Source organism: Carcharhinus amblyrhynchos, chromosome 15 (genome assembly GCF_965287045.1).
Source record: "Carcharhinus amblyrhynchos chromosome 15, sCarAmb.v2.hapA, whole genome shotgun sequence".
Classification (NCBI taxonomy): domain Eukaryota; kingdom Metazoa; phylum Chordata; class Chondrichthyes; order Carcharhiniformes; family Carcharhinidae; genus Carcharhinus; species Carcharhinus amblyrhynchos.
This window is the reverse complement of record NC_137338.1, coordinates 65,410,663-65,436,189: the sequence shown is the minus strand read 5'-3', so window position 1 is coordinate 65,436,189 and position 25,527 is coordinate 65,410,663. Positions and strand designations below refer to the sequence as shown.

Below are 25,527 nucleotides of genomic sequence, written 5' to 3'. Positions count from 1 at the left end.
CTTGTTTAATGCAGGGAATAAACAAGATGGAAGAATTAATTGTGGTTTGTTGCACAAAATATCATGATGATTCCTTTTGTATACAGGAAACGACTTGCATTTATGTAGCACCTTTCCTGACCCGAGTATGTCTCGAAGGTCCAGAAAGAGTGTAATGAGATATTGGCTGGAATCCTCCAATCTCGCCAGCGGCAGGGATTTTCCAGCCCCACTGCAGTCAAAGGGGATTTGGCAGCCAAATTTTTTGTTCTCGTTGGCAGTGGTGGCAGAGAAGAGGATACCGGAGAATTTGATCTTGGCAATATGAGTTGGGGGAATCAATAAAAACACATGGGTCAGTGCAAAATTCCCTCAGTATTACACTGGGTGGATCAGCCTAGGTTACATGCTCACATCTCTGAAGCTGGACTTGAACCCACGAGCTTCTAGCCCAGAGGGTGCTAACAACCGAGCAAATGTTTGTCAGTCCAACCAGCAAAGAACACTTTCCATTGCCATGGTGCAACTCTATCTGAATGCAATCCGTCACAAAATTCTTTTGAGAACAATGCCAAAAAAGGAGCACTACCAGCAAAGTGTGTGGACTCATTTTCACATTTAGGCAAGGTTATTGTGCAAGCTCACTCTACCAACTAGATCAGTTGCATTTCATAATCCCCTAACCATAAATCATGAACAACAGTTAGAGTGCCAAGAATCAGATTACTGAGAAAAGTGCTCTTTTGGTTTAAACATAGGAAGAAGGGACCATGAAAGGATTTGAGAATATTCAACCTACTTTCTGGACCATTGTCCAGCTGGCTGAAAGCGTACTGACCTGCTTCCATTGCTCGCCGTGCTATGATAGCCAGAGAATCACTCACAATAGTTCTTCTTCTCACTCTCATATCATTATACCCAGATCTTTCTTTGACATCCAGCTCTCTCTCATCACCAATCTCTCTCTTGAGCCCTCAACTGTCTCTGACTGGTCAGGTTGTTGAACATCTAGCTCTGGATGAGTGGAAATTCACTCCAATTAAATACTGGCAAAACCAAAGTCTCTGTCCCTGCCAGAGACCCTGCTCCCTTTGCCACCGATTTCAATCCTCTTCCTAGCAATGTTCTGGAGCAGACTGTTAGCAACATTGGTGTCCTAATTGTGCCTGAACAGATTTTGCAGCTCCGTACCAGTGTCATCACCAGGACCTCTGTAACACGTCCTGCGTCCATCACCTCCTCAGCTGACCTGCTGTTGAAACCCTCAACATGTCTATTCTAATATTCTCCAGGTCAGTCTTCCACCTTGTATTTTCTGTAAGTCACAGCCCAACCAAAACCCTGCTGTGTATATCCTAACCCACACCCATCTTGTGCACGCATCATTTACCTACATTGGCTCTCAATCTGGCAATACCTCGATTTTAAGATTCTTATCCCCAGTTTACAAATCCTTCCGTATCCTCACCCCTTCCTATTCCTGCGCATTGCTCTGGGCCTATGATCCTCCAGTTACTATACTTCCCCCAATTCTGGCTTCCTGAAGATCAAGATCAGTAGAACATAGGAACAGGACCTTCGGCCCATCAAGCCTGTGCAACACATGACACCTTTCTAAACTAGACCTCTGCCTCTACGTGGTCTGTATCCTTCAATTCCTTGCCTATTCATCTACCAAAATGCCTCTTAAATATTGCTATTGTATCTGCTTCTACTACCTCTAGCAGTACATTCCAGGCACTTACTACCCTTTGTGTAAAAAAACTTGACTCTCACATCTCCTTTAAACTTTCCCCCTTTTACCTTAAACCTATTAAATTGACATTTCTATCCTTGATTTTCATCATGCCAGCATTGACAGCTGTGCTTTCAGCTGCTTGATACCACCAGAATTCTGTCTCTAAGAATCTCCTTAAACCCGATCTCCTTGACAAAGCCGTTGGTCGCTTGGTCAAATGTCTCCTTATGCCACTGGTTGTCAAATTTTGTTTCACGGCCCTCCTGCAAAGTTTCACAAGCTTGTTTTTAAGACCAAAATGCTATTGGCTGGCGAATACTATGACAAAACTGCAGCTTTGGTGGAAATCCTCCTTCAGATGAGATGTTAATGCCAGGACTTTTCTGTCACCCTGGGTAGATGCACAATTTCCTATGCCACTATTCAAAAAGGAGCGGGGGGAGCTCTCCCCACGTCCAAGGGGATGAATAGCCAACACATGTTCTGAAAGCCAGCCATTCATCTCCATCTCTGGTTGATGTCAGAGTGCTGCTTGCTTCCTGAAGCATTATGACAGCTTCACAGTCACTTTTACTGCTTAAATGCTTTTTTTTCCAGATTGTTCATGTTAGGGTGGCATGGTGGCACAGCAGTTAGCATTGCTGCCTCACAGTGCCAGGGGCCTGGGTTCAACTCTGGCCTTCGGTCACTGTCTGTGTGGGGTTTGCACAATTTCCCCGTGTCTGCAGGGTTTCCACCAGGTGCTCAGGTTTCCTCCCACAGTCCGGAGATGTGCAGGTTAGTTTGATTGGCCATGCTAAATTAACCCTAGTGTCGGGGGATTAGCAGGGTAAATATGAGGGCTTATGGGAACAGGCCCTGGGTGGTTCAGAAAAAGAGCACTGAAGTACATCAATCTGCTCCTCAAATGCACATTTTTCACTGTGCACTCTTTTCAACTGGTTGGGAAGGGAGGGAAGAGGATGAGAAATCTGTTGACACACGGTGAGATGTGATGATGTGGAATACTTTTCCTGAAACGGCACTGGGAGCAGATTCATTAATAACTTAAATAAATGGATAGATGCTTGAAAAGAGAAAAAAAATGGAAAGCAGGATAATTAATTAGATAGCAGTTTTGAAGAGATGAATGTGGTCGGTGCAGATTTGACAAGCCAAATGGCATCCTTCTGCACACTGTAGTGACTCTATGAGATTCTATGAAATTGCTTGTTCGTGTCCCAAGATGTATAGATTAAATGGGTGAACAATGGTAAATGTGTGGGGTTACATGGATTAGGACAGGGAGTGGGCCTGGGTAAGATACTCTGTTAGAAAGTATCGATGCGCTAAGTAGCCTCTTCTACACGTAGGGATTCTATGAGTTTTATGATTGCAGAAGAGTGTAGAAGAATGAGGGGAGATTTGATAGAGGTGTATAAGATTTTGATGGGTATAGATAGGGTGAATGTAAGCACGCTTTTTCCACTGTGGCTAGAGGAGAAAAAAATCCAGAGAGCATGAGTTAAGAGTGAAAGGAGAAAAGTTTAAAGGGAATATTGGTGGGGGGGGGGATTCTTCACGCAGAGAGTGGTGGGAGTGTGGAATGAGCTGCCGGATAAAGTGGTAAATGCGGGGTCACTTTTAACATTCAAGAAAAACTTGGACGGGTTCATGGATGAGAGGGGTGTGGAGAGATATGGTCCAAGTGCAGATCAGTGGGACTAGTCAAAAAATGGTTTGGCACAGACAAGAAGGGCCAAAAGGCCTGTTTATGCTGTAATTTTCTATGGTTGGTTTTTAATCACAAATTTTAACTGACTTTCCCAGTATTGTTAGTCCAGACCTCTGGATCACTTGTGCATTAACAGATTAACCCTACCCTTAAAACTACTATCACCATGGAGACTATGGGAAGCTGTGATAATCTGGAAAATGCACTTCATTCAGAATCTAATACTCAAAATGAAAGTGAGCTTTTTATAATGGAATGGGAAGTCAGGGACACAGCTTAACAAGGTGGAAGATTTCACTCACAATGATAAGGATGGAATAGCCTTTGTGGTAGGGTGGAAGTATATTTAGCCAACAGGGTCATTATAAAACTTGGAAACAACTGGCTGCTGTGATGCTCCCTTACCTTTCCGAGATATTTTTAGCTGTCTGCAGGAAGCGGGCGTGATCATTCTCTTTCAGTGTCTGCTCCGCTTGAGTGATGAGGGAGCCAGATCGTTCAATACACTGCTTGCAGTTAGCGATCTGCTGGGCCAGTTTCCTCAGTCGCACAACCTTCAAAGACAAGAAAGGAGCTCAAAAAAAGAGCACTAACGTACATCAATCTGCTTCACAAATTTTTCACTGTGCACTCTTTTCAACTGGGTGGGAAGGGAGGGAAGAGGATAAGAAATCTGTTGACACACGGTGAGATGTGATGATGTGGAATACTTTTCCTGAAACAGCACTGGGAGCAGATTCATTAATAACTTAAAAAAATGGATACATGCTTGAAAAGGGAAAAAAAGGAAAGCAGGATAATTAATTGGAAACTTTCACTGTAGGTCACCCGCTTCTATTCTGCATCATTCTATGAATTCTAACAAATCCAGAGTCAGAAAATATTTATTTATTCAAATACAGACAGATTTCCTTCAGAAAATAGCATCATGTGATACAGTGTATCAGTGATTTGAGACATGTCATGTGGTCAGTGTTGCATTTGGGGAGGAACAGATGTCTATGGACGTCCAGGTCTCGATTTTAACCAAAAGCCTTACCTTCAAATTTTTATTTATTCTTTCATGGGATGTTAGTATTGTTGGTTGGGCCCATCGCTGAGTGCATTTAAGAGTCAACTATATTGCTGTGGATCTGGAATCACATATAGAATCCTACCGTGCAGAAGGAGGCCATTTGGCCCATCTAGTCTGCAACAACCACAATCCCACCCAGGCCCTATCCCCATAGCCCCACATATTTATCCTGCTAGTCCCCATGACACTAAGTGGCAATTTAGCATGGCCAATCAACCTGACCTGCACATCTTCGGACTGTGGGAGGAAATTGGAGCACCCGGAGGAAACCCATGCAGACACGGGGAGAATGTGCAAATTCCACACAGACAGTGACCCAAGATGGGAATTGAACATGGATCGCTGCCCTTGTGAGGCAGCAGTACTAACCACTGTGCTAATCCACGTACATACACACTCACACATATAGGCCAGACTGGGTAAGGGTGACAGATTTCCTTCCCTCAAGGGCATTAGTGAACCAAGATGGATTTTTAATGACAATTGACAATGGTTTCATCGTCAGCTTTAGACTTTTAATTCCATATTTTTATTATTGAATTCAAATGTCTCCGTCTGCTGCGATAGGATTTGAACCCAGATCCCCAGAGCATTATCCTGGGTCTCTGGATTACTAGTCTATAACAATACCACTCGGCCACTGCCTCCCCTTCTTATGGCCAATGGCCAGGTAGTAAATTTTGCCAGGTTCAAAAGGGATTTAGAATCTAGATATGGAAATGAGGTGCTGGGTTGGGCTTCAATAGTAACTGGGGTGGGATTCACAAGCTGCTGACTCCTGGGGAGGATGCAGAGTGGGTGGGTGCAGAGGAGATGGGTGCAAAGGGGGAGAGTTCTTATTGAAACTGTGTTGCTCTGAACAATGTGGATTTTTAACTCCCAAACAGTGCACCCTTTGAGGGGATTTTGTGTCCAGCCCTCGCACAGGCTCATCCCACATGACTTAAAATCAAGATCTCCAACATTGGTTTTCCATATCCATGTCTTGCTCTGATATACTAATTGACAGAGATTAGATACTTTAATTAGAACATAAGAACGTAAGAAATAGAAGCAGGAGTAGGCCATCTAGTCCTTCGAGCCTGCCCCGCCATTCAATAAGATCATGGCTGATCTGAAGTGAATCAGTTCCACTTTCCCACTTTCTCCCCATAACCCTTAATTCCCTTGTCTATCAGAAACCTGTCAACAATGCCATTATTATTGGATAATGTAACTGGTCTTTTCCTATGAAAGCTTCCGGTTTTACGGAATGCGTACTGAAAGATCTGATTGAGCCAAAATCATTTAGCAAGAATATGCAAATTTATATTAATGTTTTCCTCCCTTTACTTTCACAGTGTAGTGGTGGGACACGGGACTCAATCATGAAACAGACCCAGTTACTGGACACTAATTTCAAATTCATTTTCACCAGATATTGGTCACCAGGCCTCAGTTGCACCAGATCAATGAGCTGAAACTGCCTGCCGGGCAACAACAGTGCTGGGACTTCTTGGTGATGGAGAACTTCTGATTTGATTTATTATTGTCACACATATTGGTATGCAGTGAAAAGTATTGTTTCTTGCATGCTACATAAACAAAGCATACCATACATAGAGAAGGAAAGGAGAGAGTGCAGAACGTAGTGTTTACAGTCATAGCTAGGGTATAAAGAAAAATCAATTTAATGCGAGGTAGGTCCATTCAAAAGTCTGATGGCAACAGGGAAGAAACTGTTCTTGAGTCGGTTGGTTTGTGTCCTCAGGCTTTTCTATCTTTTCCCGATGGAAGAAGGTGGAAGAGTGCATGTTTGGGGTGCGAGGGGTCCTTCATTATGCTGGCTGCTTTTCTGAGGCAGCGGGAAGTTTAGACAGAGTCAACGTATGGGAGGCCAGATTGAGTGATGGGGAGGGAGTGGGTGATTGGATGAGAGGCAACGGAACAAGCTCTCGGAGCAATAGGGAGGGGGCAAGCTTGATGGTGGAGTCGGGAGGAGCTCACCTGTAGCCAGGTAAGTCTTTTCCTAAAACATACCATTTTTGGTGGTATGCTGCAGTAACTGCTTGAAGGGACATTGCGCAGACTGGATATAAATGGTGCTTTCTGAATGTTGCTGGTTAGGAGTTCTGGTGTCAGGCTATTGACTTGTATATGTACCTAATTCTGGTGTGGGCCCTTGGCATCTCTTGATGCCTCTGCTAATGTGGTGGGAAGCAGACTCTGATGCAGAATGTGCCCGCCACATTGGGTGTTTTATTGCCCATGGTACATACAGTCCTTTAAAGTGGACAGGCAGTCATTGAATTTAGAAGGGGTTATATTTGAGGAAGACTACCATGGCACATTTACTGATTCATAGATACAGTCTAAGATGTGGCTGGCTTCATGGGTTTAGAGTCACTTGTGACACGGAGTGCAGCTAACAGAAGGATTCTAACAGCAAATAAAACACCAACTGAAATGGCAGATTGCTTGTCCTCAGTATGTTGTCTTTCACCCAGTTATGAAGTTACATTAACTGCCCATCAATCAGTCAGATTATTTGCAGTTCTGCAAAGGGGATATTGTCTTCTTTAATGATTAGCCTTTGCCTGGTAACTCTTTCAAAATGCAATCCCTTTCTTCCTGTACTTACTTCATGAATATTGGGTAGGGCAAGACAGCTGGAGAATAAATTGGGTCTCTTGCGAGAGTTAAGGAAGTGAACAATTAGCTGACTGACAGAAAAATCACAATTTAATTTGTGATTGTTTAAAGCTTCCAAGTCCTCCTTAGCTGGCGGATAGACTAGCCTGCAATGTCTGAGTGCCAGTGTGTTCCACTGATCTCTGTCTAGTGTTTGGATGTTCACTTCTCCGTGTCCATTCATAGCTTTAGGCTTAGAAACTTGGCTGAAATACATTCCGACAGGAGGGAAGGGTAGAAGTTCTTTTTTATTCATTCGTGGGATATGGGCATCACTGGCTGGCCAGCATTTATTGCCCATCCCCAGTTACCCTTGAGAAGTGCCTTCGTGAATTGCTGCAGAAAGTGTTCTGAGGGTTGAGCCACAATGCCGTTAGGGAGGGAATTCCAGGATTTTGACCCAGCAACTGTGAAGGAATGACGATATACTTCCAAGTCAGGATGGTGAGTGGCTTGGAGGGGGACTTGCAGGTGGTGGTCCCATTTATCTGTTGCCCTTGTCCTTCTAGATGGAAGTGGTCGTGGGTTTGGAAGGTGCTGTCTAAGGATCTTTGGTGAATTGCTGCAGTGCACACTACTGCTACCGAGCGTCAGTGATGGAGGGTTTGAATGTTTCTAGCTGTGGTGTCAATCAAGCAGGCTGCTTTGTCCTGGATGGTGTCAAGCTGCTTGAATGTTGTTGGAGCTGCACCCATTCAGGCAAGTGGGGAGTATTCCATCACACTCCTGAATTGTGCCTTGTAGATGGTGGATAGGCTTTGGGGAGTCAGGAGATGAATTACTTGCAGCAGTATTCCTAGCCCCTCTGCCTGCTCTTGTAGCCACCGTGTTAATGTGGTGAGTCCAGTTGAGTTTCTGGTCAATGGTAACCCCAAGGATACTAACAGTGGGGCATTCAATGATGGTTACACCATTGAATGTCAAGGGGCAGTGGTTAGAGTATCTCTTATTGGTGCCTGGCATTTGTGTGAGTGTTACTTGTCAGCCCAAGCCTGGATATTGTCTAGATCTTATTGAATTTGAACATGGACTGCTTCAGTATCTGACAAGTTGTAATTGGTCCAGAACATTGTGCAATCATTGGCAAACATCCCCATTTCTGATCTTATGTTGGAGGGAAGGTCATTGGTGAAGCAGCTGAAGATTGCTGGGCCTAGGACACTATCCTGAGGGATTTCTGCAGAGATGTCCTGGAGCAGAGATGACTAACCCTTCACAACCACAACCATCTTCCAAGTAAGACTCCAACCAGTGGAGTGTTTGCCCTCTGATACCCATTGATTCCAGTTTTGCTAGGGTTCATTGATGTCACATTCAGTCAAATGTGGCCTTGATATCAAGAGTGCCATTTAACCACTCTCACCTCACCTCTGGAAATCAGTTCTTTCATCCATATATGAACCAAGGTTATAATGAGGTCAGGAGCTGAGTCACCCTGGCAAAACCCAAACTGGGCGTCACACTGAGCAGGTTATTGCTGAGCAGGTGCTGCTTGATAGCACGGTTGATAACCCCTTCCATCACTTTGCTGATGATCGAGAATAGACTGGGCGGTGATTGCTGGATTGGATTGGTCCAGCATTTTGTGTATAGGACATACCTGGGCAATTTCCCACATTGTTGTGCAGATGCCAATGTTGTAACTGTAGTGGAAGAGCTTGGCTAGGGGAGCAGTAAGTTCTGGAGCACAAGTCTTCAGTACTATTACCGGAATGTTATTAGGACCCATTTCCTTTGCAGTATCCACTACTTCCAACCATTTCTTGATATCACGTGGAGTGAATCGAATTGCCTGGAGACTGGCATCTGAGATGCTGGGATCTGTGATACTGGGGATCACTGGAGGAAGCTGAGACGGATCATACACCTGGCACTTCTGACTGAAGATTGCTGTGAATGTTTCAGCCTTATCTTTTGCACTGATGTGCTGGGCTTCTCCATCATTGAGGAAGAGGATACTTGTGGAGCCTCCTCCTCCAGTGAGTTGTGTAATTGTCCACCACCATTCATGACTGGATGTGAAAGGACTGCGAAGCTTAGATCTGATCCATTGGTTGTGGGATCACTTAACTCTGGCTATCACTTGCTGTTTTTGCCATTTGGCATGCAAGTAGTCCTGTTTGGTAGCTTCACCAGGTTGACACCTCATTTTAAGTATGTCTAGTGCTGCTCCTGGCATGCCCTCCTGCATTCTCCATTGAATCAGGGTTGATCCTCTGACTTGAAGGTAATGGATATGCTGGGCCACAAAGTTACAAATTGTGCCGTAGTGCAGTTCTGCTGCTGTTGATGGGCCACAGCGCCTCATGGATGCCCAGCCTTGAGTTGCTAGATCTGTTTGAAGTCTATTCCATTTAGCACAGTGATAGTGCCACATAACACAGTGGAGGTTATTCACAAGGTGAAAGCGGGACTTCGCCTCCATAAGGATTGTGCGGTGGTCACTCTTACCGATACAGTCATGGACAGATGCATCTGCAGCTGGCAGATTGGAAAGGATGAGATCAAATATGTTACTTCCTCTAGTTGGTTCCTTCACCACATGCTGCAGACCCAGTCTAGCAGTTATACCCTTCAGGACCACACCAATTTGACCAGTAATGCCACTGACATTGGAACCCCCCCACCCAGAGTACATTTTGTGCCCTTGCCATCCTCAGTGCTTCTCCAAGTGTTATTCAGCAGGGAGGAGTACTGATTCATCAGCCGAAGAAGGATGGTACGTGGTAACCAGTAAAAGGTTTCCTTGCCCATGCAAGGGGTCCAGTGTCGATGTTGAGGATTCCCAGGGCAACTCCCTCCCAACTGAAGACCACTTTGCTGCCACCTCTGTTGGGTCTGTTCTGCCGGTGGGACAGGACATATCCAGGGAAGATAATGGTAGTGTCTGGGATGTCATCTGCAAGGTGTGTTGCTTGACTGATCTGTGAGGCAGCACTCCCAATTTTGCCAAATCCCACCAAAACATTATCTGGGTTTTTGGATTAATAGCCGAGTGGTAATACCAGTAGGCCATTGTCTCTCCTGTAGGATGTACTCTTCCTGATCAAGCCAGCCAAAGATGCAAACCCTCTCCCTCCCACCCCATAGAGGGATAAACAGTGGAAATCTCAATCTGTCTCCCAAAAAAGCAAAGGGTTGATTGAAGATTTCACAACAGTAAGTGATAGAGAGGGGAAAGGATTTGGAAACAAGATAGCTATAGGAGTTAAGATACTGACCAGACATGATCTAAAAGGAGCTCTCTGGCTTCCTACTGTTCCCATTTTCTATATTCATCTTAGTTCACATCTTCTAATACATTCATATTAAAAAACAATTATCCGAAAATGATTGTGGTATATGAATGCTGAATGTATCAATCTAAATGGCTAGTACATCAAACAGATACAAAATCTGCTGATACTCAGGTATTTCCCACTGCACAGTTTCTGTATATTTTTCCCTTAAATCAACTTTAGCAGTGCTTAGCACTGCTGCCTTATAGCGCCAGGGACCTGGGTTCAATTCTGGCCTTTGGTGACTGTCTGTGTGGAGTTTGTACCTTCTCCCCGTGTCTGCGTGGGTTTCCTTTGGGTGCTCTGGTTTCCTCCCACAGTCCAAAGTTTGCTGGTTAGGGTGCATTGACCATGCTAAATTCTCCTTCAGTGTATCCAAACAGAAACAAGAGTGTGGCGACTAGGGGATTTTCACTGTAACTTCATTGCAGCGTTAATGTACGTCTATTTGTGACACCAATAAATAAACTTTAAGCTTAATGATGCATTCTGTTAATGGTCCAGATAATACCAGTACAGTGCTAGAAATATGAGAACAGAAGTAGACCATTCAGCCCCTCGAACTTGTTCCATCAGATCTGTTGTCAATGACTCTAGTCACCAGGAATGATCTACTCCTTACCTTCCCTTCCTTAATTTTTGTACCAATGATTTGCCTTCGTTGTTGGATAATTTCAATCAGTTGGTCACACTCCTCTGTTAGTTTGTCTTCTTGCCGTGTTGCATTCACCTGTCAACAGATGAGAGTGTTTCCTTTAGTACAGCACTTGTTAGAATGTAACCATGATAACATTGGATCTATTGTAATGTGACCAATGGTAACAAGCTGTAAGGGTCAGCTGACCCAGTAAATCATGTAACGATTGACAGAATGATGTGATGATTCACTGACTCAGTATAAATTAAAACATGTTGGAAATTGTGAGGAACTTGGAGTGGCCCAGGGTGAGATCTCAAATTTGGAGTAATGAAGTTTCTTTATTATTGATTTATAAGTTGGAGTAAATTTTGTTATATTTTTATACACTGGAAGAGTTCTTTCTGGATCAGCAGCACTGACTCAGCCAAGTTCACAGAGGACCTACGTGGATTCAAAAGGACACTCCTCAGACGCACTTAGGGTGATTGAGAAATAGGATTAGACAGTTGCATATCCAAAAAAAAACACTGGCAAAAATAACCCGACCAACAGCTTGCAAAAAGGGCTGAGGCAAGCCCAGAAAATCTGAACTGTCAAAACACACTCAGTCAGGCTTACATGTCAACAAGCTGTTTTTTGTTTGCCTCATAATGCTGCTTAGCCTTGAAATTATTTCAAAACTTGGGATGGGTGCAGCATGGTGGCACAGTGGTTAGCTCTGTTGTCTCACAGCATCAGGGATCCAGGTTCGATTCTGGCCTCGGGTCACTGCCTGTGCGGAGTCTGCACATTCTCCCCATGCCTGCATGAGTTTTCTTCGGGAGCTCCGGTTTCCTCTCACAGTCCAAAGATGTGCAGGTTAGTTGGATTGGCCATGATAAATTGTCCCTTAATGCCCAAAGATTGGTTAGATGGATTAGCTGTGGTAAATTTGTGGGATTATAGGGACGGGGGTTGGGGGGAGGACCTGAGTAAGGTGCTCTGTCAGACTCGGTGCAGATTTGATGGGCCCAATGCACTGTAGGCATTCTATAAATCTAAGGTACTGGAATTATTGCCAATTCCAATTGTATCCATGAGGAGATTTTGATTTGATTTCATTTATTATTGCCACATGTATTAGTATAGTGAAATGTATTGTTTTTTGCATGCTATACAGTCAAAGCATACCATTCATAGAGAAGGAAAGGAGAGGGTACAGAATGTAGTATTACAGTCATAGCTAGGATGTAGAGAAAGATCAACTTAGTGCAAGGTAGGTCCATTCAAAAGTCTGATGGCAACAAGAAGAAGCTATTCTTGAGTCTAAATGAACCATTGTGACTATGGACTTATGTGAAAGCTCAGCTTCTCATCTGCCTTCAGTGCATTATTCCCACTCAGGCCTTTTATGCAGCTCACCAACCTTACATCCAATCACTGGCAGGCCAGCCTTCAGCCCTATGCTTAGAATTCCCTCCCTAAACATCTCAGTGTGTTCTCCCATCCCATTAGTCTTTCCTGCCCTCACTCAATGTTTATATTGCACTTTTGTGAAGGACCTTGAAAACATTCTTCAATATTTAGAAGGTGCAGCACACAAGTCAATGGAGTGTAAAAGTGATTGAAAACTTGATGTACCTTCTTCATTCATTTTTAGGATCTGGGAGACAGAGATAAAGCTGAATTCATTACTCAATAAACAAGGCAGTGGGTATATCCCATGGTCAATCAATCGCCCATTTCCACCTTTTGAGTTGCACTAATATGCCTGGCTCATGATGGGCCCATGAACATGTAAGCAAGGCCTGGATTTAGGTTTTTTCTTGATCACTCATCACACATTCTAGGATAAAATCAGAACTTTAATGTCTGAAATCTTATTTTAGGAAGGGCCCATGTCTGTATAAAGTATATTTCTTTTGTATAGTATGTATAATGTATATGAGCTTCTCAATATATCTGAACATGTATGCATAATGTACATTTGTGTTTATGTACATCTATATATATGTTTGTGCGTGTGCATACACGTGTATGCAGTTACATGTGTCATTACGTATGCATCTGTGCATATTGTGGGATAAAACGCTGGCTGGCACGGTGGTTCGCATTGCTGCCTCACAGCGCCAGGGACCCAGGGTTCGATTCCTGGCTTGGGTCACTGTCTGCGCGGAGTCTGCATGTTCTCCCTGTGTCTGTGGGGGTTTCCTCCAGGTGCTCCAGTTTCCTCCCACTGTCCACAGTGAGAAGTCTCACAACACCAGATTAAAGTCCAACAGGTTTATTCGGTAGCACGAGTTTTCAGGGCGCCGCATCTTCACCAGCTGCACTCACCTGATGAAGGAGCAGTGCTCCGAAAGCTTATGCTACCAAATAAACCTGTTGGACTTTAATCTGGTGTTGTAAATCTTCTTACTGTGCCTATCTCAGCCCAATGCCGGCATCTCCACATCATGGCTCCCACAATCCGAAAGACGTGCTGATTAGGTGCATTGGCCGTATAAAGTTTTCCCTCAGTGTACCTGAACTGGTGCTGGACTGTGGCGACTAGGAGATTTTCAAGGTAACTTCATTGCAGTGTTAACGTAAGTCTACTGTGGCAATAATAACTTTTAACTTTAAACTGATCTTACCAAGTGCTTCATTCCTGACTTTTTTAGAAATTAGTGCTATTTACTGGACAAATACACTTTAATCTTAGTAATGTCCTAGTAATGACATTCTAGAAGGCTCTCCCTTTGCTTTGAGAAACCACCTTTACCACCAAACATTCTCGGTAAACCCCCTTTTAAAACAATCCCATAATAATGAGCATTAATCTTCCTTTGTTGAAAACAGAAATGAAATCCACTCATTTTAATCTAGGAGGATAAATCCTTCATCGTGTTATCTTCTGATGCTCTGTGGATCTGTAAACTGCAAGAAGATTGACACTAAACCAGAGGTTAAAACAAATTAATAAAATGCAGCTGATGGACAAAACCAGTCATCTGCAAACTGACCCGGAAGTAAATAAATCAAGGGAATCTTCCTCCCTGAGAGACTGAATAAAAGAGATGGTTGTTATGGTTACCTTTGACCAAATAATTCAAGCTGCCCGTATCCATGCAAACCCATTGCTGTACTTCTGTGCTTCTGGGACATGTATGTCTCCCTCAGGAGAAGATTCAGGAGCAAAGAGGCATAATTGCAAGCCCATGTGAAAAAATAACACCACTTCAGCAGTTTTCCTGCTTTCCCAGTTGCTCTGAAATCTGCTAATAAACAGGACAATTCACACAAGCACCAGGTTCAAGGGTTACACAAGGCGGGGCAGTTGATGTGCCTTTTTAATCAACTCTCTCAATTTAAACAAGCTGCATTCAGTGTGGAGAAGGTAAAGATGAAGCGGTTAATCAGTAAAATGATGAACCCTCACATTCTTGAGATTTGTTTCACACGATGGGTGAACGTTCTGTCACTGAGATAAATCAAGGTTTGGAGGAGCCAGGGAAAAGCGTTCATTTGCACTCAGTCATCCAAACCACACACAAATGGAGAAACATAAACCTCGGTTCAGTTTCCACAACACTGGCGGGAGTGCCCAACAATAACATAACCCACCTCTAACTCATAAAGACAAATATGTCTGAATGCAGCGAGATCTCAGCAGCCTTCATGGATGTGGTCTAACAATAACACGCTGAACAATAACATTGCCTTCCCTTTCGCTAATTAACAGGCGTCTTGAAACCTGACAGTTGAAAGCCTTCCTCAGGGGTTAATACTGCGATAATAAGTCACCCGTAATTCCTACCACTGTCTTAAGGATGCTATTCCAAGAGAGCTTTTGGGCAGGTGCTGAGCACTGACGGTAACTTATTAAAGTCGGTCTCCTGTCAGGCATTGTTAATACTAATTTCTGCTGAGATACACACTGTAATTAGGCAGGGAGTAGAGGTTGGTTAAGGCTCATGTTGTAAAGCATAAAAGAGCCAGTTTTCTCACTTGACTGCCTCCATCATGCATCCATCATCATAATGACTCAGACACAAAGGCTGAATGGGTAGCTTCAAGGGTAACACACAAATACAGATTGAAAAGAGGACATGTGTGTGTGCTTGTTCTATCTATTCTGACTCTCTCTTGTTCAGCCAGCCATCTTTCACACTCTGTAAGCTTGGACTGCTTCTAAAGTTCTGCTGCCTCTGTTCCACTTTGCACCAAATCTCTTGCCCAACACTCCTATGCTTTTCAGACACGTTAACTCCTGGTATAGTAATAACTTTTCACCCTAGTGTTCCACTGTAGTCCAAAGATGTGCAGGTTAGGTTGATTGACGATGCTAAATTGCCTCTTAGTGTGCCAAGATATGTAGGTTAGCAGGGTAAAAACATGGGGTATGGGTAAGCCCAAGTGAGAGTCAGTGCAGACTCAATGGGCCAAGTGGCCTCCTTCTGTACTGTAGGGATTATATGATTTCTTTCAGGAACAGTTAAACATTTTTTGTGACCCGCCTCAAAATGTGGGCTTGTTTGAGGTTGCGAAACTACAGGAAAGTGTTTCACAAATTACTTCCCCAGATCTAAATCACAGTCGGAAGCTCAACCAGATGTGACCATCTCTCCACCAATAAGGGTCAGTCACGGAGCACATCTGGCTGCTATATATGTCACTGTTCCAAGGGGAATGCTGGAACGCATCAATCCAATATTATAAACACTGCCACACTGGAATTCTCAGATCCACAAATTGAGGAATGTTTAAAATGATTGAGAAACCAAAAGAGCGCAGGGATTGTTTGGGAACTTTCACTCATCCATTGCAGAGTTTCTCTTACAGAAAGTCAATGTGGTCAACCTCTTCCTGTGCTATAACCATCCTATAATACTCAGATTGATACTGCGTTTTAAATAATCTGATAAGGAACCAGGCTGGCTGATGATTCTGATGCAAATACTATAAATCTTCAATAACAGAAAATGCTGGAAAATGTCAGCAGGTCTGACAGCATCCATGGGGAGAGAATAAAGCCAAAGTTTCAAGTCTGGGCTCCAGCAAAGGTCTGGCAGATGTGAGGAGAAGTGGGGGGACTGGGGGAGGGCGGGTGAGAAGAGGAGGAGGGATTGGGGAGACAGGTGTAAGAGGCAGAGGGACTTGGGGAGTGGATGAGGGAGCAGAGGCGGAGGGATTGGTTGGGGGGATGAATGGGAGGATGCTGCCCTGTTGGGCTGGGGCGGGAGGGGAAGGGATAGGGGTGCCAAGCAGGCTGGAAAGAGAAAAGCAAAGCCAAGTACCTGACAGGTTCTAGTACAACCATCAGAGTGTGCTCTGCTGGAGTGGGATCTGATGAGCCACACCTTCCAGATTCATGCACAAGCTCTCAAAGAACACTACAGCACAAACAGGCCCTTCGGCCCACAAGTTGCACTGATCATATCCATACCTACCAGGCCTATCTATAACTCTCAATCCCATTAAATCCCATCTACTCATCCAGAAGTCTCTTAAAAGATCCCAGCGAATTCGCCTCTACCACCACCAACAGCAACCAATTCCACTCACTCACCACCCTCTGAGTGAAAAACTTACCCCTGACATGTCCTATTCTCCAGCACCTTAAACCTGTGTCCTCTCAAAGCGACCATTTCAGCCCTGGGAAATAGCCTCCGAGAATCCACCCTATCTATACCTCTCAATATCTTTTGAATCTCTATCAGGTTGCCTCTCAACCTTCGTCTCTCCAGGGAGAAGAGACCTAGCTCCCTCAACCTATCTTCATAAGGCATGCCTCCCAATCCAGGCAACATCCTTGTAAATCTCCTCTGCACCCTCTCAATAGCTTCCACATCCTTCTTGCAGTGAGGCGACCAGAACTGCGCACAGTACTCCAAGTGGGGTCTGGCAAGGGTCTTATAAAGTTGCAGCATTACCTCCCGACTCCTAAACTCAATCCCTTGATTAATGAAGGCTCGCACACCATAGAACATAGAACATAGAACATTACAGCGCAGAACAGGCCCTTCGGCCCACGATGTTGCGCCGACCAGTTAAAAAAAAACAACAACAATGACCCACTAACCTAAACCAATCCCTTTTCGTCCATAAACCTGTCCACAGACCTCTTAAACGCCCCCAAACTAGGCGCATTTACAACTGCAGCAGGCAGGGCATTCCAATCCCTCACCACCCTCTGGGTAAAGAACCTACCCCTGACATCTGTCCTATAACTACCCCCCCTTAGTTTAAAGCCATGCCCCCTCGTGCTAGATTTTTCCATCAGAGGAAAAAGGCTATCACTGTCCACCCTATCTAAACCTCTAATCATCTTATATGTTTCAATAAGATCCCCTCTTAGCCGCCTTCTTTCCAGCGAAAACAACCCCAAATCCCTCAGCCTCTCCTCATAGGATCTCCCCTCCATACCAGGCAACATCCTGATAAACCTCCTCTGCACCCTCTCCAAAGCCTCCACATCCTTCCTGTAATGTGGGGACCAGAACTGCACACAGTACTCCAAGTGCGGCCGCACCAGAGTTGTGTACAGTTGCAACATAACGCTACGACTCCGAAATTCAATCCCCCTACCAATAAACGCCAAGACACCGTATGCCTTCTTAACAACCTTATCTACTTGATTCCCAACTTTCAGGGATCTATGTACACATACACGTAGATCCCTCTGTTCATCCACACTATTCAAAGTCTTCCCGTTAGCCCTATACTCAACACATCTGTTATTCCTACCAAAGTGAATTACCTCACACTTCTCCGCATTAAACTCCATCCGCCACCTCTCGGCCCAGCTCTGCAACCTGTCTAAGTCTTCCTGCAAATTCGCCTTCTTGACCACATCCTCCACCTGCGAGGCCGATTTAAGAATCCTATGGACCCGGACCCCAAGATCCTTCTGCTCCTCAACACTGCTAAGACTCCTACGCTTGATATTGTACTCCTGCATCCCGTTGGACCTGCCAAAATAGACCACTACACATTTAGTTGAAGTCCATCTGCCACTTCTCCGCCCAGTCTTGCATCCTATGTCTCGCTGCAACTTCTGACATCCCTCCAGACTAACCACAACACAACCAACCTTCGTGTCATCGGCAAACTTACTAACCCATCCCTCCACTTCCTCATCCAGGTCATTTATGAAAATGACAAACAGCAAGGGTCCTAGAACAGATCCCTGGGGCGCTCTACTGGTGACTGACTTCCATGCAGAAAAAGACCCATCCACAACCACTCTCTGCCTTCTGTAGGCAAGCCAGTTCTGGATCCACAAAGCAACAGCCCCTTGGATCCCATGTCCTCTCACCTCTTCAAGAAGTCTTGCATGGGGGACCTTATCAAACACCATGAAGTCCATGTAAACCACATCCACCGCTCTTCCTTCGTCAATGTGTTCAGTCACATTTTCAAAGAACTCAACTAGGCTCGTAAGGCATGATCTGCCCTTGACAAAGCCATGCTGACTATTTCTGATCAGACTAAACTTCTCTAAATGTTCATAAATCCTGTCCCTCAGTATCCTCTCCATCAACTTACTAACAACTGAGGTCAGACTCACTGGTTGGTAATTTCCCGGGCTATCCCTGTTCCCTTTCTTGAAAATAGGAAACGCATCCGCAATTTTCCAATCCTCCGGAGCCTCTCCCGTCTCCATTGATGACGCAAAGATCATCGCCAGGGGCTCTGCAATCTCTTCCCTCACCTCCCACAGTAACCTGGGGTACATCTCATCAGGTCCCGGCGACTTATCTATCTCGATAGAATTTAAAAGTTCCAACACATCCTCTTTCTTAACATCCACATATTCAATGTTTTCAGTCCACTGCAAACCTGTAGTACAACCTCCCAGGTCACTTTCCACCATGAATACCGAGGCAAAGTACTCATTAAGCACCTCTGCCATTTCTTCCGGTTCCACACAGACATTTCCCCCTTCACCTTTTATAGGTCCTATCCCTTCACTTCTCATCCTTTTACTCTTCACATATTTGTAGAACGCCTTGGGATTCTCCTTAATCTTACCCGCCAAGGCCTTCTCATGACTCCTTCTGGCTCTCCTCATTTCCTTTTTAAGCTCCTTCCTACAATTGTATACTCCTCTAGATCCTTAACATCACCTAGCTCTCTGAACCTTCTGTAAGCCTTTCTTTTTTTTCTGACTAGGTTCATCACAACCTTCGTGCACCACGGTTCCCACAACCTACCAAAACCTCCCTGTCTCATCGGAACATTGTCGTGCAGAGCTCCAGACAAACATTCCTTGAAAATCTGCCACCTTCCTTCAGTACTTTTCCCCAAGAACATCTCCTTCCAGTTTACTCTCGCCACAGAGCTGCTGGTGTTACAGCTCTGAGGGCTGCAAGCTCCACACCAAAGTGTCCAGTCAAAGACCCTTGATCAGGAAGAGGCAGACCTAAAGCCTCAACTCTGCTTCTCTCTCCTCAGATACTTTCTAGACCAGCTGAGGATTGCCAGCAATTTCGATTTTGATTTCAGATTTCCAGCATCTGCAATGTTTTATTTTTACTTCAGGAATCCGGCCCCCAATGGCCACAGATAGTTAACAAGACATCCGTCCGCCCAGTTAATTCCTGGGGCTGGTATTTGTTGCATTTTGTTGCACTGGCAAACTACAACAATATGATTATATTTGGGTTTTATTTCTGCAGCCTTGACATTCATTGGGCAGAGGAGGGTAAAAGCAAGCACACATTTTCTGACAATCAGCAGGCCCTTTGCAAGAGGTTACTGTCTCAGGTTACAGCTGGGCCCTGATCCTCCTCCAAACATCTGCTTTCGACATTTTTAAATCTTTTTTCAAACTAAGACAAGGTCTGTGTTTTTTCCTTTTGCATCTCAGATTAACCCTCCACTGTGTCTGACCAGCAGAAAAGAGAATCTTAAAGACATGGCCTCTGAAGAGAAAGTGGCCACCCCACTCCACCCATCGCTGTGTTTAGTCTGTGTTTGAGATGAATGGACAGAGCTAGGCTGCATATTTCAAACAAACGGGGGCAGAATTTCTTTATTCATGGAGTGGCCCTCAGATAATGGAGTGTGCCATCAAACTGCATAGTAGGATTTTATTTGAATGTGTACTGGTGCTGATAGATTCTGCCTGGGGAGATCTGCTTCTCTTTGCGTTCCAAAGGCAGGCTGCGATTGATTTAAATATGCTGGGGAATACTTTCAATACAATGTCCTGTTTAATGTGATGTGGAAATGCTGGCATTGGACTGCGGCAAGCACAGTAAGAAGTCTCACAGCACCAGGTTAAAGTCCAACAGGTTTATTTAGAATCACGAGCTTTCAGAGCATTGCTCTTTCATTAGGTGAGTGGAGAGGTGAGTTCACAAACACTGTCTGTACCTGTAAAATCTTGATTACTTGTAAAGACTCGCATTCCAACCATTATCTTCCGATTGTATCTCTGTCTATATGTGCCATGTTTGTGAACCCACCTCTCCACTCACCTGATCAAGGACAGCGTTCCAAAAGCTTGTGATTCCAAATAAACCTCTTGGATTTTAACCTGGTGTTGTGAGACTTCTTACTGTTTAATGTGTGCAGAGTTATGTTAAACATCTGGTGTTGCTCAAAGCCATGCCATGAGTGTCACTGAAATGGCCCTGGGTCGATCAGCCTCTTCCAAGGTTCTGACCTCTGCTCTTGTGCTCCTTTGGCAGCAGTTTCCTCTCCCAAGTCTTCACCACTCCTTCTCCTGTTCCGGGCATGAGCAGGGAGCTGGGAAAGCTCAGAAAGGAAATTGCAGCAGAGTAAACAATGCACTGAAATGGAGATTGATGCTTCCTCGAGAATGAGGAGGGAGAATTCTGGAAGATCCACCACTTTGCACAATGCATTGGTGTTACATGTCAATTATGTAGTGATACTCAGAAGACTTTAGGGTACTTTCCCTCCGTCCCTACCTCTGGCTCAGGGACCCTGCTTTGTTGCTGCATTAACCAAGGCTCCCCCCTTGTTTCTTACCAAAGGTAAGTCCCATTTTAGCCCAAGGTATCTCGTGGCCTCCTGAGCTGAATGCTACTACTCCACTGGATTCCTTGGTTGCACTCTGGAAGCTCCTAAGCTTCTGACTTCTCCAGTAGATTGAACTCTGCTCCTGGATCCTGAATCAAAATCTCTCCCAATCTTCTACTCACCTGAATTTTGCTTGTTGGTTCTATTTCAATTTTACCTCGGCATTTCTGCCATAAGGCAAGATTGTGTTCTTGTTCACCTCAGCCAATTCTTGTGTTATTCCCGGGTCATCCCAGAAGCCAGAAACAAATTAAAGGCTCCTTTACTCAGGGATTATCTGCCTCCTTAAACCACTAGGAGTACAGCTGTTAACCTCACAGTCTATTTCACCAAAACTACTTCCTTCCATCTCCAATAATGCCCATCTCTGCTCCCATTATACCACAGAATATCTCAAAATGTTATCATGTTTATATCAGATTTTCCCTATCTCTCCTTACTGCCTCTCTCATTCTTCGCCCTCTGGGAACTCCCATTTATTCCAAGGTTAGCTACCCAAATTTCCATTCTCACAATGTCCCAAGTACCAATCAATCACCCCTGTACTCACTGACAGGTTGGCACAATAGCACAGCATTATCACATCACGTTGCTGCCTCACAGCACCAGGGTACCAAGGTTTAATTCCTTCACTGTCTGTGTGGAGTTTGCACATTCTCCTCGAGTCTGTGTGCATTTCCTCTGATTTCCTCTGACAGTCCAAAGATATGTGGGTTAGGTGGATTGACTATGCTAAATTGACCTCAGTGTCATGGGATTAGCAGGGTAAAAATGTGGGATTATGGGAACTGGGCTTGGGTGGGATTGTGATCGGTGTGGACTTGATGGGCCGATTGGCCTCCTTCTGCACTGTCAGGATTCTATGATCCTATGACCTACAGTGACTCCATGCCCCACAATACATTGCATTTCAGGTCACCATCCTCATCTTCAAACCTCACTGTCTTTGCAACTTTCTCTAGCCTGACAACTCGAAGAATATGGGTCCATGTGTAGCCCCTCTACACTCCATTGTTAGTAGTTCTCCATCTTGCCACCCATCTCTTCGTAGCTTGGGGGTTTAGCAGGGTAAATGAGGGTTATGGGAGTGTGATGTAGGTAGGATTGTGGTCGATGGGCCAAATGGCCTCTTTCTGCACTGTGGGAATTCTATGGAAGCTAACATTTTGAATAAGCCATTGGTCCTCTCCCCTCACTCTCACATTACAGCCCAGTATCTATCTCATGATTTTGTAATTTTCTGCTTCTTCATTAAATTTCCTTCAAATGATATGATATAAAAAGATTGTGGTTGTGAAGCAGGAACTCAGGATTCCAAGTAGATGTTGTCAAGGGACAGGGAATCAAGTGACAGCCGACACCCATGTGACATTGGGTCACATGGCATTTCAATCACATGACTTCTACAAATATAATTGCATTTACATTGTAAGGGTAGAGATCCCCCCATCCCCAAAGTCGAGTATGTTTATCTGTGATGTAGTGACGTCAGCTGTTGTACAACATGTTCCAAAAACCAGCAGGTCACCCACGAGCAGATGAAGAGGAGAAACGAAGAGGAGATATGAAAAGGAGCCCCCCCCCTACACCCTCCTCCCACCAGCACCATTTCGGAGACCCCAGTCAATTTCAAATTGATGAGTATTTCTGGGCTGCCGGAGGCACCCCTTGGAGAGGAAGGCCTCTCCCACACCAAAAATTTCAGGAAATTCTGGAAGATTTCGAAATCCCCCATTGTGGGTGGGATTTTATGTCCTGCCAGCGATGGGCATCGTCACAGGTGGGGCTGGTAAATAAAGTTGCTGTCCAAATTTTCCCATCCTGCCCATGACAATGCCCACATCTGGCAGGGGGAGGGGAAATCTCCAGCCTGTGAATCAATAGAAAACATCGATTTAATAGATTTGAAAACTCTTTTCTATCCTCATTACACTGTGAGTTCAACACAATCTAAAATAATTCTGTTTCGATGGGACAAAATGACATTGTTCCAATGGGATTCCGTCTTGTGACACTGTCAGTGCCTAGGGATGGAGTAATTTAAAACAGGCTGCAACTGAGACAGTAACTTTCTATTACTTAATTTCTAGGCCTCTGTGGCACCTCAAAGAAACAGTGACATCATAATCGTTCCGGATAGGAGCAGTGTCACAGTCTCATGGAACGGATGAGCCAGCTATCGTTCCAGGGAGAAAGCATCAACATTTGACACAACCACAGCTGAATTTTGAGATTCTGTTTGCTGCATTTAAGCCAACCCAAAATGATGACTTATTAAGAATATATTCCAATTTAAATGGAAAATGGCAAGTCTAATTAAACCAAAAAGCCACCAACAGTTTCTTCATTTTCTTTCTGTTCAGGGGTGGGGTAGAGAGCAGGCATTGAGAGGATCTGTGCCCCAGATGAAATAAAAAACTTAATGCATTCATAGAGGACAGATTTATGACTTCAACATAGGAGGTCTGCCTTCAGTATTATTTATGTCAGAAGTTCAGCAGGTATTTATAACACCATTAAAACATTGCATAAGGTAATGGCTAATCCCTCAGCAGGCAGCTGAGATAAAACCCTACAAAGCTCACTAACAGTAATAAGTGAAGTAAATTAGAGGGATTAAAGAGGTTGGGAACGGAAGGATATAAATGTTAAGGTAACACTCACGAGCCAAGTAGGGGAAGTTTCAGCGCTCATCTGTGCTGACTGCTTGTTTCTAAGGCTGGGGGACAAAAGGATTCCAAAGAATCTTTCAATTTAACTGAGTGCTATTCACAACCTCAAAATGTTTCACAGTGAATGAAGTGCCTTCTTGAAGTGAAGTCACTATTTTAATATAGGAAACACTGCAGCCAATGATTAGCACTGCTGCCTCACAGCGCCAGGGACCTGGGTTCAATTCTGGCTTTGGTGACTGTGTGGAGTTTGCACCTTTTCCCTGCGTACGTGTGAGTTTCCTCTGGGTGCTCCAGTTTCCTCCCACAGTCCAAAAGAGTGCAAGTTTGGTGGACTGGTCATATTAAATTGCCCCTTAGCGTCACAAGATGTGTAGGCTAGAGGGGGATCAGCCATGTTAAATGTGTAGGTTACAGGGATAGGGGTGGGAAGAGGGCCTGGCTAAGATGCTCTGTCAGAGGGTTGCTGCATCACTTGGCAGGTTAAGGACCGCAGAGGTCCTGGAGTGTACTAACTTCATCAGGATTCATTTGTTGCTAAGCCAACATCATCTGCTCTGGCTTGGAACATTCATCAGGTAGATGATGGTGATATACCTAAAGACCTTCTGTACGGTGAATTGACCACTGGGTCTGGGTCACAACCTCCTTGGCGTCCATACTTCCATTACAAGGACACCTGCAAATAGAGTGTGAAGATGGTGGCTATTGACACTGGCAGCTGGGGGACAGTCATTGATAGCTGTGACATCTGGAGGCTGACTGTTTGGAGGGGCACTGGGAGAGGCGAGGACCATCAAAAAGCTTAGCTTGCAGAGAAGAGAGTCACAGTGATGGGCCAAATAGGCTTTTCTGCAATGCAGGACTTCTATGATTCTTCTATGGTTCAATTAGCAGATTCCCACCAACAGCAATGGAGTAATGTCCAGATAATCTGTTTGCAGGGATATTGGTTGAGGGATACATATTCACCAGGATACTGAAGAACTCTCCAAAGCTGTCCATAACTCGGAGTTCCCTCATCACATATCTGTTTGCAGATTAATTGATAAAGATTGATCATTGTGATTAATAAAGCTGTATTATTACCATTTCATGTAACTACCATGATGGTGCAAGGAGAGCAAAATGGAAATTTGTCTAGCAATTGAATGATGACCCCCCCACCCCCAATTACTAAGGTCATAACAAGATTTTTCCCATCTTTATTTTCCATAATCACATTTGGCAACAAGCTCACAGCGGCGATAAAAAATCCCCAGATAAATGCCTTATCGCTTTATATTGATCTTTTCTCACCTTATTCCTCACATTTACTTTTCTCTGTAGTGAGGAACACTAAAATACAGCCCCAATAAAACAGTCTCAGAAGTGGTGTTTATTGCCAGTCTTTACAAGGTCATCTTGAATGAATCCATATGGAGAGGAGCTGGTGTGACCTGATTGGGGCCAGTCATTTTACTTTCCATGGCCTTCAATGTTAAATAACATCGAGAATCTAATCTCGTCAGGTTCCCCCGTAAGACAAGTTAGATAAAAAGTCACCTTATGTGTTTGATCAACTGAGCCGAGTGATCCAAATTATAGAAGTTCAGATTCCAGAGATAACTCAACTCATTGGTTTCATTATTACCAACAAGAGGTATAAACATTTTATACATCTGGATATCGACCAACACCTGTGAGCCATTAATTAATCCAAACAAATAGTTAGCATAGAATGATTGAAATTAGTTTTTTGAGGAGG

At 44.3% G+C, this 25,527-nt stretch overlaps 1 protein-coding gene across 2 annotated transcripts in view; it reads right to left on the bottom strand.

Annotated features, from left to right (window-relative positions):
• LOC145353376 (E3 ubiquitin-protein ligase Midline-1) overlaps window positions 1-25,527 on the bottom strand; it is a 255,742-nt gene that overhangs the window by 58,412 nt on the left and 171,803 nt on the right. For both annotated transcript variants that reach the window (XM_080204088.1, XM_080204089.1), the window contains exons 4-5: window positions 11,077-11,184; window positions 3,837-3,985 (exon numbers count right to left, since the gene is read on the bottom strand). In XM_080204088.1, the coding sequence (XP_080060214.1) occupies window positions 3,837-3,985; window positions 11,077-11,184 (257 nt within the window). The remainder of the gene's footprint in view (window positions 1-3,836; window positions 3,986-11,076; window positions 11,185-25,527) is intronic.